Raw genomic sequence first — 13,752 nt, 5'->3', positions numbered from 1 at the left:
AACAAGAGAGCGGAAACATGGAGGAAGAAACAGATACAAGGGAAGTAAAAGCTTGTTATTAAATTCAATTATCACTAGATACTGTTGCCTTTTAACAGGCTCTGCCTCTCATTAAAAAGGGGGATTAGCAAGTGTGAAGGAACGTTAAGGACCCAGTTAGCACCCAACCGAGACTTTCCTCTTGAAAATTTCCAGGTCTGCGAGCAGGGAGGAGTCTGGGCCGGTCTTGACCATCTGTCTAGGCCCAAGTCTGTTCTCCTCCCCATCCTGGGGGTTTGAGCCTTGCCTTTACCTAGGACAGGGCTGTGGGTGCTGGAGAATGGCTGCTCCAGGCCAAAATATCTTTATTTTACCAGCCAGATCATGTGTCACTCAGGGAACACACAAACCCTCCCAGAGCACAGAGATTCTCTCCGAAGCAGAGATTGTCCCCAGCTCCTTCCCGGACGGTCTCCTCACCCTGGCAGCATCAGCCCTGTGGTTAGCAACCCGCTAGTTTTCCTTAAATCCTCACATTAACAAAAAATAACTTAACCTGTTCTTGAATGACATTTAAAATTCTTTAAATTCTTAAATTCATTTGTGAAACTTTCCAGTGAGACGGGCACCACCACAAACCACAGCCAGCTCCCGTGTCTTCGACTGGAAAATCTGTGGAAACGGGAGGAGGCAAGCGATCACGTTCTAGCGGACGGGGCCTTGGTGCTTGACGTCCGCTGGGGAGAAGAACGAGGGGGCAGGTGTCCAAGACCGGGCGGCACCAGATGGGCCTGTCCCCACCCATTGTCAGCCCGGGAACCGGGGAGAGAGGCGTCTTCGCATGGCGGCTCACAGCCGGTTAACGCTGGGTGCCTGTCCCATATCTGCGTCCCCAAAAGCAATGATGACCCAATGTGGGACCTGTGGGCCACCCTCTGACCCCGGACGGAGAAACCGTGGGGCAGAGCAGGAGGCACCGAGGTCCCCCCCGCCCCAGGCGCTGTGTGATGGAGGGGGGTTTGGGGGGCACAGCAGCTCCTCTCTGGGCCTCAGTATCTCCCGTGGGAAAGGAAGGGGTGGCAGGAAGGAAACAATGGGCCCGACCTGGAGTGTTCGCTGACACCCCTCCTCTGGGCGGGAGATCTCCGTGGTCCTCCTAGGCAGCCCCCTCCCCACAGCCACACCCTGCCCAGGCCTGGCTGTCAGAGGCCCAGAGGCTCCCCCGGGGCCTGGCGAGCAGGGCAGATAAACAAGGCTGGGGGGTGGGGGTGTGGAGCAGGCAAGTCTGGGCCCTGGCTCCCCTGAGCCCCTGGCTGAGCTCCCGGGGCGGGGTGACGGGGAGCGGGGTCAGGCCTTTGTCTGGGTTTTCAAAAGCAGAGGACACTGGGTGTCTCGCTTTCCCAGGGAGGGAGGGACGCAGCGGCCCCCACCCAGCCGCGGGCATGGCGGGTCACGGGTGAATCCCCGGGGGAAAGTTGGCGGCTTAGAAAACACGCCCAGTGGGAAGGGCAGGGGGCCACAGGCGGCCTCCAGATCCGGTCTTCGGTCCTCGGGCTGGGGTGGGGACCCGGGCCTCAGCAGGGCAGCTGGCTCCCCTGTCCTGAGATGGGCAGGTGGGTGATCCCAGGAGGCGCCTCCTGACCCCTGCCCGTGCAGTGCCCACCTGTGGGAGTGAGGGGCAGGGGGGCACCAGAGCACCGGGAGGAGGGGACCGGTCCCCGAAGCGACCACGCGCCCTCGTTCGGTGCCTGCTGTGCGCAGGAACCCTCCACTGCCCACTTCTCCCGACCCCACACAGGCGCAGGCATGCGGGGGTCCAGGGATCCCAGCCCAGGGCCAGCCCACTCCTGTAGCTACACCATTGGAGCCCCAGCTCCGAGACACTTCCCCGAGAGGGTATCCGACCCAGGCGCCCCGCTGGAAAACGCCAGTTCCTCTCCATTCTCACACACCCCAGAGACCCGGGAAGCCGAGGGCAGCCCCTCTCCCTCCAGCGGTAACTCGGGACCTGCGCAGTGGCTGGGGGCTCAGGACACCCCTGGAGGCCCTTGGGAAGGGCGGGGGTGGGGGGGCACCGGCCCGCGCGCGCGTCCAGGGCGCCAGGAGCCGTGCGCTCAGACTGGGGCGGGGGAAGGGTGCGTGAGCGCGAGGCCGGACCGGTGCAATCTGGGGAGGGGTCGCTCCATCTCCCCGGGGCCACCCACAGGTGGCCGAGAGCCGAGGCTCGCCCTGGAGACGCGGGCGGGGCGCGGGCGGAGACGCGAGCCTCCCCCTCCCCGCGTCCTGGACTGGCCCGAGCCGCCGCTGCCCGGGTCCCCACGCGCCGGTGGGTGGGCAGCCGGGGTCCAGGAGCGGGGAGGCCTCCCGGCAGGCGCGGCCCAGCCCGAGTCTCTTCCCGGCTGAGCTGCGGCCCCAGCAGCCCCGCGCCGCCTCCTGCTCCTCGCGGGGGCCGCGATGCCCCCAGTGGGGCGCGAGAGAGGGGGCCACCCCCCTCCCCGGCTCCCGGCGCTCCGGGCCCCCAGCCCCGCGGCCCGAGCGCGCCTACTCACTCCATCTCCCCGCCGAGGTCCGGGTGGGTCCGCGGTGCCGGGCGGGGGCGGGCGCGGGCGGCGCGCGGGGGAGGGGAGGGGAGGGGGACGCGGCCGGGAGGCGGCCGGGGCGGGCTAAGGCCTGGCGGCCCGGGCTGCGCGGCGCGGGGGCGGCGGCACCGGCTCGGGCATCGCCCCGCGCAAAGCTGCTGTTTATTGTCCGGGCGGCGGCGGGCGCGGGGGGTGGGCTGAGCGCGCGCGTCTCCGGCGCGCTCCCCTCTCCCTCCCGCCCGCCCCGCTCCCCGCCCCGCTCCCCTCCCACCTCCCCGCGCTGCGAGCGGGCGCTGCGCCTCCTGCCGGCTGTGCCGCCGCCCCCCGCCCCGCGCGCCCCGGCCCGGGGCACCCCTGAGAAGGGCCTAGGTCTGGGCGCGGCGCTGGGACCCGGCCGTCACCAAGTCCCGCCCCTCCCCAGCTCCTGGGCCAGAGCCGGGACCCTCGCGAAGTCAGACAAGCAAAGGCCTTTCCCGAGAGCCCAGGCGCCGAGAGGGACACACATTTCAGGGCGAGCGAGGGGATGAGGGGTCCTGGGGAGGCCGCTGCGAGGAGCTGACAGCTCCCTGCAGCCCCGGCCCCGCCCGCAGGGTCCCCAGGCCTCCTTTGCGGGAGTATCTGGTGGAGAGCGCTGTGCCTGCAAAGGCCAGGGGTTGGGGTGGAGACAACCGCAGGTGCTGATGTGTCTGGGCCCTGGCTGGGAGCTGAGCCTGGTCCCCGGGGCTGGAAGTAGGCCGATGAATTTAATCGGCCTCAGGGACCCCATGGCACACTCACTAAAGGCCCAGCGACCAGACGACCAGAGTGAGTGAGAGGGACGGTGGAGGATCAGGGAGCGCTCAGGCTTTGTCCTCAGAGCACTGGGGCGCCACAGCAGGAGACAGGCAGGACCTGTCTTTCCCAACATGTAGGCCGTGGGCCCAGCTTCCCGGTTTCCCGTGAGAACACTGCAGCCCAGCCCCAGCACACCTACTCATGGGGGTCCAGGGTGGACAGGAAGGAAAGATTCTTCCAAACTCCTTAGTTTTCTTATAAAACGGTTCTCCTCTGCCGATGTTTGCTGAATGCCTGTAGATTTAAAGGAAAGTAACCCCGGATGAGCTGTGGAGAAAGATATGGCAGGATGTACCCCAGGCTGAAGACGGCCGTCAACACCTTTTCTTTATTTCTCCCTTTTTACAGTGAATGTGTATTCATTTTAGCATTTAAGACAATAAGATAAATCAGCAGAGGTTAACAAAGCAAACATCCTAAGGAATATCAGGGGGTCTCGGGTCTGATTCCCAGCTCACCCATCTCCAAGCTGTGTGACCCTGGGTCTGTTTCTTAACCTCTCGGAGCTTCATTCCCCCTCCACCCCCCCCCCCCCAAGGCTGTGGGAGGTTAACTGAGTGAGCACACACAAAGGGCTTGGCACAGGGCCCAGCACACACTAGCTCAGGGTTTGGCAAACTTTTTCTGTAAAGGGCCAGAGAGTAAATACTTTCAGCATTGCAGGCACAGTCTCTGCGGCAATGACTCTGCTCTGCCATTGCAGAATGAAAGTAGCCAGAGGCAATATGTAAAACCATGGGCATGGCTCTGTGCCCATAAAACTTTATTTACAAAAACAGGCAGTGGGCCAGAGCTGATCCGAGGGCCGTAGCGTACTGACTCCTGCGCTAGGCACCCAATAAAACTTTATTTACAAAAACAGGCAGTGGGCCAGAGCTGATCCGAGGGCCGTAGCGTACTGACTCCTGCGCTAGGCACCCAATAAAACTGACGTGTGAGTCGTTTCTTCACTGCCCCTTGGCCTCTGTGTTCTTTTAGTCCAAAGTGATTTATTGAACACCTACTGTGTGCCTGGCACCGTTAGTCACCTGTGATGCAGAAGTCCTGTTTTTGCGGCCAGGAGCCGTGGCTCACGCCTATAATCCCAGCACTTTGGGAGGCTGAGGCTGGTGGATCACGACGAGGTCAAAAGTTTGAGACCATCCTGGCCAACATGGCGAAACCACTTCTTTTTTTGGTGGGGGGGACGGAGTTTCGCTCTTGTTGCCCAAGCTGGAGTGCAATGGCGCGATCTCGGCTCACCGCAACCTCCGTCTCCCAGGTTCAAGTGATTCTCCTGCCTCAGCCTCCCTAGTAGCTGGGATCACAGGCATGAGCCACCATGCTCGGCCAGTGAAACCCCTTCTCTACTAAAAATACAAAACTTAGCTGGGCATGGTGGTGCACGCCTGTAATCCCAGCTACTGGGGAGGCTGAGGCAGAAGAATGGCTTGAACCCAGGAGGCAGAAGTTGCAGTGAGCAGAGAATGCTCCACTGCACTCCAGCCTGGGTGACAGAACAAGACTCCATCTCAAAAAAACAAAAAACAAAAAAAGAAAAAAGAAGTTCTGTCCTTCGAGAGACGGTGATTTTTGTCCCCTACCTAAATGATTCAGGGTGAATGAAATGACTGTTACGTGTAATCCCAACACTTCAGGAGACTGAAGCAGGAGGATCACTTGAAGCCAGGAGGTGAAGACCCTGGGCTACGTAGTGAGACTCCCATTTCTACAAAAAATGAAAAATTAGGCCGGGCACAGTGACTCACACCTGTAATCCCAGCACTTTTGGAGGCTGAGGTGGGCGGATCACCTGAGATTGGGAGTTCGAGATCAGCCTGACCAACATGGAGAAACCCTGTCTCTACTAAAAATACAAAATTAGCTGGGCGTGGTGGCGCACACCTGTAATCCCAGCTACTCCAGAGGCTGAGGCAGGAGAATCACTTGAACCTGGGAGGCGGAGGTTGCAGTGAGCCGATATCGCACCATTGCACTCCAGCCTGGGCAACAAGAGCGAAACTCCATCTCAAAAAAAAAAAAAAATTAAAAATTAGTTGGGCATGGTGGAGTGCGCCTATGGTCCCAGTTACTTGGGAGGCTAAGGTGGGAGGATCGCATGAGCCTGGGAGGTTGAGGCTACAGTGGGCTGTGATCATGCCACTGCACTCCAGCCTGGGCAACAGAGGCAGACCCTGGCTCAAAATAAAATAAATGATTCAGGGCCAGACACAGTGGCTCACACCTGTAATCCCAACACTTTGGGAGGCTGAGAAGGGAGGATCACTTGAGCCCAGGAGTTTGAGACCAGTCTGGGCAACACAGAAAGACCCCATCTCTACAAATTTTTTTTTTTTTTTGAGACAGAGTCTCGCTGTCGCCCAGGCTGGAGTGTAGTGGTGCAATCTCGGCTCACTGCAACCTCTGCCTGGGTTCATGTCATTCTCCTGCCTCAGCCTCCCGAGTAGCTGGGACTACAGGCACCCGTCACCACGCCCAGCTAATTTTTTTGTATTTTTAGTAGAGACGGGGTTTCACTGTGTTAGCCAGGATGGTCTCAATCTCCTGACCTCGTGATCTGCCCTCCTCGGCCTCCCAAAGTGCTGGGATTACAGGCGTGAGCCACCGCGCCCGGCCCAATTTTTTTTTTTAAATAGTGCTCCATCCAAGGAAAGGCCACCCAAATTCAAACCTCTGTCTGATCTCACCCCTCTGTGACCCCCTGGAGGGCTGGGAATGGGTCTGAGAAGCATCACAAGCTGCAAGGGCCAGACCCTGCCCACAAGGGCAGTGGGACAGGCTACCATCGGGGTCCTTCAAGATTTTAATTATAAGAAGGAAGAAGAGACAGGGCAAGGCACGGGCTTGGGGGGTCATAGTGACCCTGTATCGGGTGGCCCGCTTCTACTCCCAAGTGAACGGAACCTGCGTGAGGAGCTGTCGAGGTGTTAATTGGTTTTTAGCTGTGACAGTGGTACTTGGTGGCGGCTGTTATTTCATTTGGTTTTGGGGAATGGTTTGTTCAGTACAGCAGGCACTAGCCATATATACATTTTTAAATGTAATTTTTCTTTTTGAGACGGAGTCTCACTCTGTCACCCAGGCTGGAGTGCAGTGGGGCGATCTCGGCTCACTGCAAGCTCCGCCTCCCGAGTTCACACCATTCTCCTGCCTCAGCCTCCCCAGTAGCTGGGACTACAGGCACCTGCCACCACGTCCAGCTAATTTTTTTGTATTTTTAGTAGAGACGGGGTTTCACTGTGTTAGCCAGGATGGTCTCGATCTCCTGACCTCTTGATCCGCCTGCCTCGGCCTCCCAAAGTGCTGGGATTACAGGTGTGAGCCACCGCGCCCGGCCTACAAAATTTTTTTTAAAAATTAGCCAGGTGAGGTGTCATGCACCTGTAGTTCCAGTTACTCACAGGCTGAGGTAGGAGGATCAGTTGAACCCAGGAGGTCGAGGCTACAGTGAGCTGTGAAGACACCACTGCACTCCAGCCTGGGTGACAGAGCCAGACCCTATCTCAAAAATAAAATAAAATAAAAGATTCAGGGTTTGAAGGGTGGTGGAGGCATTTTGTGTAAAAATAGGAGGAAGTGGAGGAGGCCTTGGGGAGGGAAAGGGACTGCTGAGATCATTTCTCCCACCGCCCCAGCTCTAAACCTCCAGGACTCACATCTCCCTCCGAGCAAAAGCTAAAGTCCTCCTGCCACTCTCAAGGCCCTGCACGAAAAACTCGCGCCGCCCACACCTCCCGACTCCAGCACACACAGGCCTGGAGGTGATGCCACATGAACCGGGGAAATGGGCCGGGCAAACGGTGGAGGGAGACGTTCCAGGTGGCCGGAACGGCCTGGGCAAAGGTGTGGAGGTGGGACAAGGTGGGGTGTGTAGTGGACCGGAGAGAAGCTGCCTCGAGTTGACCTTCACACCCTCACTTCCACCGCCTCACTGCGCTCACCCACCCACAGGCACTGCAGCGCCCATCCGCGTCCTGTGGGTAGCAGTCACTGCCCTGAGGCTCGGCCTCCTGCACCTCGGTCCCCCCTCCCAGCTTCCGAAGCAATGTCGACCCCGCCCCCTGCACCCTAGCCCCGCCCCCTGAACCTCGGACCCGCCTCCCGGGCAATCTCGGCCCCGCACCCCGCCCCTAGCCCCGCACCGTGCACCCTAGTCCCGCCTCCCAGCAGCCTAGGCCATCTCGGCCCCGCCCCGACCCCGCCCCATGCACCATGGCCCCGCCCCCGATATCTGCCCCACCTCCCAGCATCCCAGGCAATGGCCCCGCCCCTACACATTGGCCCCGCCCCCTGTTCCTCGGCCTCACCTCCCAGGCAATGTCGGTCCCGCCCCTACACCTCAGCCCCGCCTCCCAAGCAATGTCGGCCCCGCCCCTGCACCTCGGCCCCGCCTCCAGGCTTCCAGAGCGATGTTGGCCTGACCCCTTCCTGGACTCAGGGACAGGGGAGGAGTGAGGTTTCCCTGAGGGCGCCCCTGCCCTTCCTACTTCCATAGAGCTCCACCCCAGGGCTCCGCCCAGTACGCCCCCCCAACTCCTTGCAGATCTGGCCACCCTCTGGAGCCTTGGACGACCGGAAGCTATAGGTGGGCCCCAAAACCTCACTCCTCCCCTGTCCCTGAGTCAGAGACTCCCCCTCGCCTTTCCCCAGCCATGACTTTAGCTGAGGCCTTGTGGCCCCCACCCCAACCCTGAGCCGTGTCGCCTCCGGGTCTCCCCACCTCCTCTCCCCACTCCACTCTTACACCAGAGAAATATGCCCTGGCCTGCCCCAGCTCAAACACCATCTATGGCTCCCCAGTGCCCTGCAGCCCCACAAGGCACAGCTGAGCCCAGACAATCCTTTCTCTTCCCTGCTCACCTCTCCTTGCCCCACAACCAGCTTGGGCTTCAGCCGTCCAGACACCTGCTGTTAGACGCCTTGTGTGTTCCTCTGGGGAGAACTTCCCCAGCTTCCACACTGTCACTGGGTCCCCTCGGTACCCTTTTGGTTTTTATTTTTTTTTAATAAGATAGGGTCTCACTCTGCCACCCAGGCTGGAGTGCAGTGACGTGATCTTGGCTCACTGCAGCCTTGACCTCCCCCATCAGGTAATCCTCCCACCTCAGACTCCTGAGTATCTGGGACTACAGGCGTGCACCACCACACGTGGCTAATTTTTTTTTTTTTTTTTTTTGAGACAGAGTCTTGCTCTGTTGCCCAGGCTGGAGGGCAATGGCACGATCTCAGCTCACTGCAACCTCCACCTCCTGGGTTCAAGCCATCCTTCCACCTTAGCCTCCTGAGTAGCTGGGATTACAGGTGCCCACCATCATGCCTGGCTAATTTTTGTATTTTTAGTAGAGATGGGGTTTCACCATGTTGGCCAGACTGGTCTGGAGCTCCTGACCTCAGGTGATCCGCCTGCCTCGACCTCCCAAAGTGCTGGGATTACAGGCGTGAGCCACCATGCCCGGCGTTTGCTATTCCTCTTGTCCATCCACGCTGTCTTTCCCACTAAATTCTTCTGACAGACAATGTCATTTACATGTTGTGTTCAGCGTTTCCTTCCTGCCTCTTTGCTGAATGTCAGCCCCACAAGGGCAAGAACTTGTCTGTCTTCTTCACTGCTGAGTCCCCAAGGCCCACAACACTGTACACAGTAGGGGCTCAGTAGATGCTCACGGAATGAGTTGAGTGAATGAATGGATGGTTTCCTGTCTTCCACTCTCTTCTCTGACTGAGATGGCTTCCATGGGAAGGACAGGGCAGGGTCCAGCTTACGGATGGGCAAACAGGGGCTTTGCAAGGCGCTCCAGGGCCCCAGTCCCCACCAGGATGCTGCATCCAGTACCTTGCTGTTTTGTTTTTTTTTTAAGACAGAGTCTTACTTTTGTCACTCAGGCTGGAGTGCAGTGGCGCGATCTCAGCTCACTGCAACCTCCATCTCCTGGGTTCAAGCAATTCTCCTGCCTCAGCCTCCCGAGTAGCTGGAATTACCGGTGCCCGCCACAACGCCCAGCTAATTTTTGCAGTTTTAGTAGAGACGGGGTTTCACCATGTTGGCCAGGCTGGTCTCAAACTCCTGACCTCAGGTGATCCGCCCGCCTCGGCATCCCAAAGTGCTGGGATTACAGACGTGAGCCACCACACCCGGCCAACCTTGCTGAATTCTCACCAGCACTCTCGGCATTGCCCCAGGGCAACCCATTCACTAGATGGGAAAACCGAGGCCAGAGAGCTCTGGGGAGCAGGGCCTTTGGACAGCTCAGGGACCCCCAGCAGTGGCCAAGCCAGCCCTCTCCAGTCTGGCTGAAAGGCAGGCAGTGTTGGGTTGTGCTATGTGTATTCTTTTTTTTTTTTTTTTTTGAGATGGAGTCTCACCCTGTCGCCCAGGCTAGAGTGCAACGGTGCGATCTGGGCTCACTGCAACCTCCGCCTCCCGGGTTCAAGTGTCCTCCTGCCTCAGCCTCCCGAGTAGCTGGGATTACAGGCACGTACCACCACACCCAGCTAATTTTTGTATTTTTAGTAGAGACGGGGTTTCGCCATGTTAGCCAGGCTGGTCTGGAACTCCTGACCTCAGAGGATCCACCTGCCTCACTCTCCCAAAGTGCTGGGATTACAGGCGTGAGCCACTGCACCCAGCCAGTACTTGTGTATTCTTAAGGCAGCTAGCTTCCATTTCAAGAAATAGGAAGCAGGGCCGGGTACCGGGGCTCACGCCTGTAATCCTAACACTTTGGGAGGCCGAGGCGGGTGGATCCTCTGAGGTCAGGAGTTCGAGAGCAGCCTGGCTAACAGGGCAAAACCTGTCTCTGCTAAAAATACAAAAAAAAGATCAGGTGCGTTGGCTGACGCCTGTAATCCTAGCACTTTGAGAGGCCAAGGCAGGCAGATCACCTGAGGCTGGGAGTTCAAGACCAGCCTGACCAACATGGTGAAACCCCGTCTCTACTAAAAATACAAAATTAGCTGGGCATGGTGGCGCAAGCCTGTAATTCCAGCCACTCAGGAGGCTGAGGCAGGAGAATCGCTTGAACCCAAGAGGCAGAGGTTGCAGTGAGCTGAGATCGCACCACTGCACTCCAGCCTGGGCAACAAGAGCGAAACTCCGTCTCAAAAAAAAAAAAAAAAAAAAATTAGCTGGGCGTGGTGGCGCATGCCTGTAATCCCAGCTACTTGGAAGACTGAGGTAGGAGAATCTCTTGAACTCAGGAGGAAAAGGTTGCTGAGAGCCAAGACTGCACCACTGCTCTCCAGCATGGGTGACAGAGCAAGACTCCCTCTCAAAAAAAAAAAAAAAAGAAGCAATTTCCTGTGGATATACATTTATTGGGGTTAAAAAATAAAGTGAGGCCGGGCACAGAGGCTCACGCCTGTAATCCCAGCACTTTCGGAGGCCGAGGCGGGCAGATCACAAGGTCAGGAGATCGAGACGATCCTGGCTAACACAGTGAAATCCTGTCTCTACTAAAAATACAAAAAAAAATTAGCCAGGCGTGGTGGCACACACCTGTAGTCCCACCTACTTGGGAGGCTGAGGTTGGAGAATCGCTTCAACCTGGGAGGCAGAGGTTGCAGTAAGCAGCGATCGCACCACTGTACTCCAGCCTGGGTGACAGAGCATCTGTCTCAAAAAAATAAAAATAAAGTGAGGCTGGGCATGGTGGCTCACGCCTGTAATTCCAGCACTTTGGGAGGCTGAGGTGGGCAGATGACCTGAGGTCAGGAGTTCAAGACCAGCCTGACTAACATGGAGAAATCCCGTCTCTGCTAAAAAAATACAGAATTAGCTGGGTGTGGTGGTGGGCACCTATAATCCCAGCTACTCGGGAGGCTGAGGCAGGAGAATTGCTTGAACCCAGGAGGTGGAAGTTGCGGTGAGCTGAGATCGTGCCACTGCACTTCAGCGTAGGCGATAGGAGTGAAACTCCATCTCAAAAAAAAAAAGTAAATAAATAAATAAAAACAGTAAAATGAGGCCAGTCTCAGTGGCTCATGCCTGTTACACCAGCACTTTGGGATGCCAAGGTGGGGGAATCAGTCGAGGTCAGTTTGAGGCCAGCCTGGGCAACATAGTGAGACCCCATCTCTACAAAAAAATCTTTTTTTCTTTTTTTGAGACTGAGTCTCGCTCTGTCGCCCAGGCTGGAGTGCAGTGGCGCGATCTCGGCTCACTGCAAGCTCCGCCTCCCGGGTTCACGCCATTCTCCTGCCTCAGCCTCCCGAGTAGCTGGGACTAGAGGCGCCCGCCACCACGCCTGGCTAATTTTTTGTATTTTTAGTAGAGACGGGGTTTCACCGTGTTAGCCAGGATGGTCTCGATCTCCTGACCTCGTGATCCGCCTGCCTCGGCCTCTCAAAGTGCTGGGATGACAGGCGTGAGCCACCGTGTCTGGCTTTTTTTTTTTAATTACCCTGGTGGTTCTGTGAGCCTGTGGTCCCAGCTACAGGGAAGGCGGAGCCAGGAGGCAGAGGCTGCGTGAGCTGTGATTGCACCACTGCATTGCAGTCTCAGCGACCAGACAAGATCGTGTCTTGAAAAACAATTTTTCGCAGGGGAGGGGCCGGGCATGGTGGCTCACACCTGTCATCCCAGCACTTTGGGAGGCCCAGGCGGGTGGATCACCTGCCATCAGAAGTTCAAGACCAGCCTGGCCAACATGGTGAAACCCCGTCTCTACTAAAAATACAAAAAATTAGCGTGGTGGCGGGAGCCTGCAATCCCAGCTACTCAGGAGGCTGAGGCAGGAGAATCACTTGAACGCAGGAGGCGGAGCTTGCAGTGAGCTGTGATGGTGCCACTGCGCTCCAGCCTGGGCGACAGAGCGAGACTCTGTCTCAAAAAAATAAAATAAATAAAATAAAAATGTAAAATTAAATACAATAAAGGAAGCTGTTGTCACCATTGCTGTTGACTCCCTGCAGTGGCTGTTGTCTGAGCTCCTGAAGAGCCACTCAGATCCTCCATGGAGAGACCCTCCAGGAGAATCGCAGTCCAGCGGCTCATGGGTCAAGACCCTGTGCTGTGCGGCCCCAGACAAATCGGCTCCCCTCTCTGGGCCTCAGTTTGGGAAGTGGGAACAGTGACCCCCACTCAGCCCCCTCCTCAGGGCTGCCAGGAGCTTGGGTTTCTGAGACGCTGGAGGACGGTTGTTTATTTCACAACTGTTCACAAAAAGGGAAGGAAACGGCCCAGCTCTGGGTAGAATCGGTCCCGAGAGGCAGTGGGAGCTCCTCTGAGACAGCAGCCCTGGCCCCCTGGCTCCTCAATGTGTGGTGGGGCTAAGGCGCTTACCCTCTCCCTACTGTGTCCCCATCAGCGACCGGGACAGGGACAGCATCGTGGGGGAACAAAGTTTCACACGCCTGCAGCTTCGGGCAATTCTCCTTCTAACGCCCGTGGAGCTGGGGACGTTTTCCAGGTCTCTGCTTCAGTGCTCCCAGACAGAGGGCAGCAGGGGAGGTAGGAGCAAATCCAGGGGACCCACTCGTGCTGACGCGACGACCGTGGAGACCAGAGTGCCTGCTGTCCCGTCGTTCAACAGTATTGATGGACAGCCGGGCGCGATGGCTCATGCCTGTAATCCCAGCACTTTGGGAGGCCGAGGCCGGCCAATCACTTGAGCTCAGGAGTTTGAGACCAGCCTGGGCAATATGGCGAAACCCATCTCTACCAAACAAATAAAACAAAACAAAACATAAAAACACAAAAATTAGCCGGGCGTGGTGGCAGACACCTGTAATCCCACCTACTTGGGAGGCTAAGGCAGGAGGATCACCTGAACTCAGGAGGCAGAGGATGCAGTGAGCCGAGATCGAACCACTGCACTCCAGCCTGGGCGACAGAAGGAGACCCTGTCTCTAAAAGATAAAAACAAGGCTGGACGCGGTGACTCATGCCTATAATCCCAGCATTTTGGGAAGCCGAGGCTGGTGGATCACCTGAGGTCAAGAGGTCAAGAGTTCAAGACCAGCCTGGCCAACATGGTGAAACCCCATCTCCGCTAAAAATACAAAAAATTAGCCGGGCGTGGGGGCAGACGCCTGTAGTCCCAGCTACTGGGGAGGCTGAGGCATGAGAATCACTTGAACCCAGGATACTGAGGTTGCAGTGAGCTGAGATCGCGCCACTGCACTCCATCCTGGCGACAGATCGAGACTCCATCTCAAAAAAAAAAAAAAAAAAAAAATTCCCACACACAAAAAAACAATATTGATGGAGCACAGCCCACGCGGTCACAGCGGTGCCAGACGACCCAGTAGACCACAGAACAGCAGGAAATGGTCCCCAAGTACACGGACCCTGAGCTGGGGTCCCACCTGTCCCCAGGCCCTGGAAACAGCTTTCCGTTTCCCTAAATCTTTCCTGCAGCTG

General features: G+C 57.5%; 1 protein-coding gene across 2 annotated transcripts in view; it reads right to left on the bottom strand.

The window, feature by feature from the left end:
• Window positions 1-2,746, bottom strand: part of PALM (paralemmin) — a 38,116-nt gene extending 35,370 nt beyond the window's left edge. For both annotated transcript variants that reach the window (XM_054538522.2, XM_054538524.2), the window contains exon 1: window positions 2,529-2,746. In XM_054538522.2, coding sequence (XP_054394497.1) covers window positions 2,529-2,533 — 5 coding nt within the window. In that variant the 5' untranslated portion in view covers window positions 2,534-2,746. The remainder of the gene's footprint in view (window positions 1-2,528) is intronic.
• Window positions 2,747-13,752: the final 11,006 nt, after the last annotated feature.

Source organism: Pongo abelii, chromosome 20 (genome assembly GCF_028885655.2).
Source record: "Pongo abelii isolate AG06213 chromosome 20, NHGRI_mPonAbe1-v2.0_pri, whole genome shotgun sequence".
Lineage (NCBI taxonomy): Eukaryota > Metazoa > Chordata > Mammalia > Primates > Hominidae > Pongo > Pongo abelii.
This window is presented reverse-complemented; position numbering and strand designations above follow the sequence as displayed.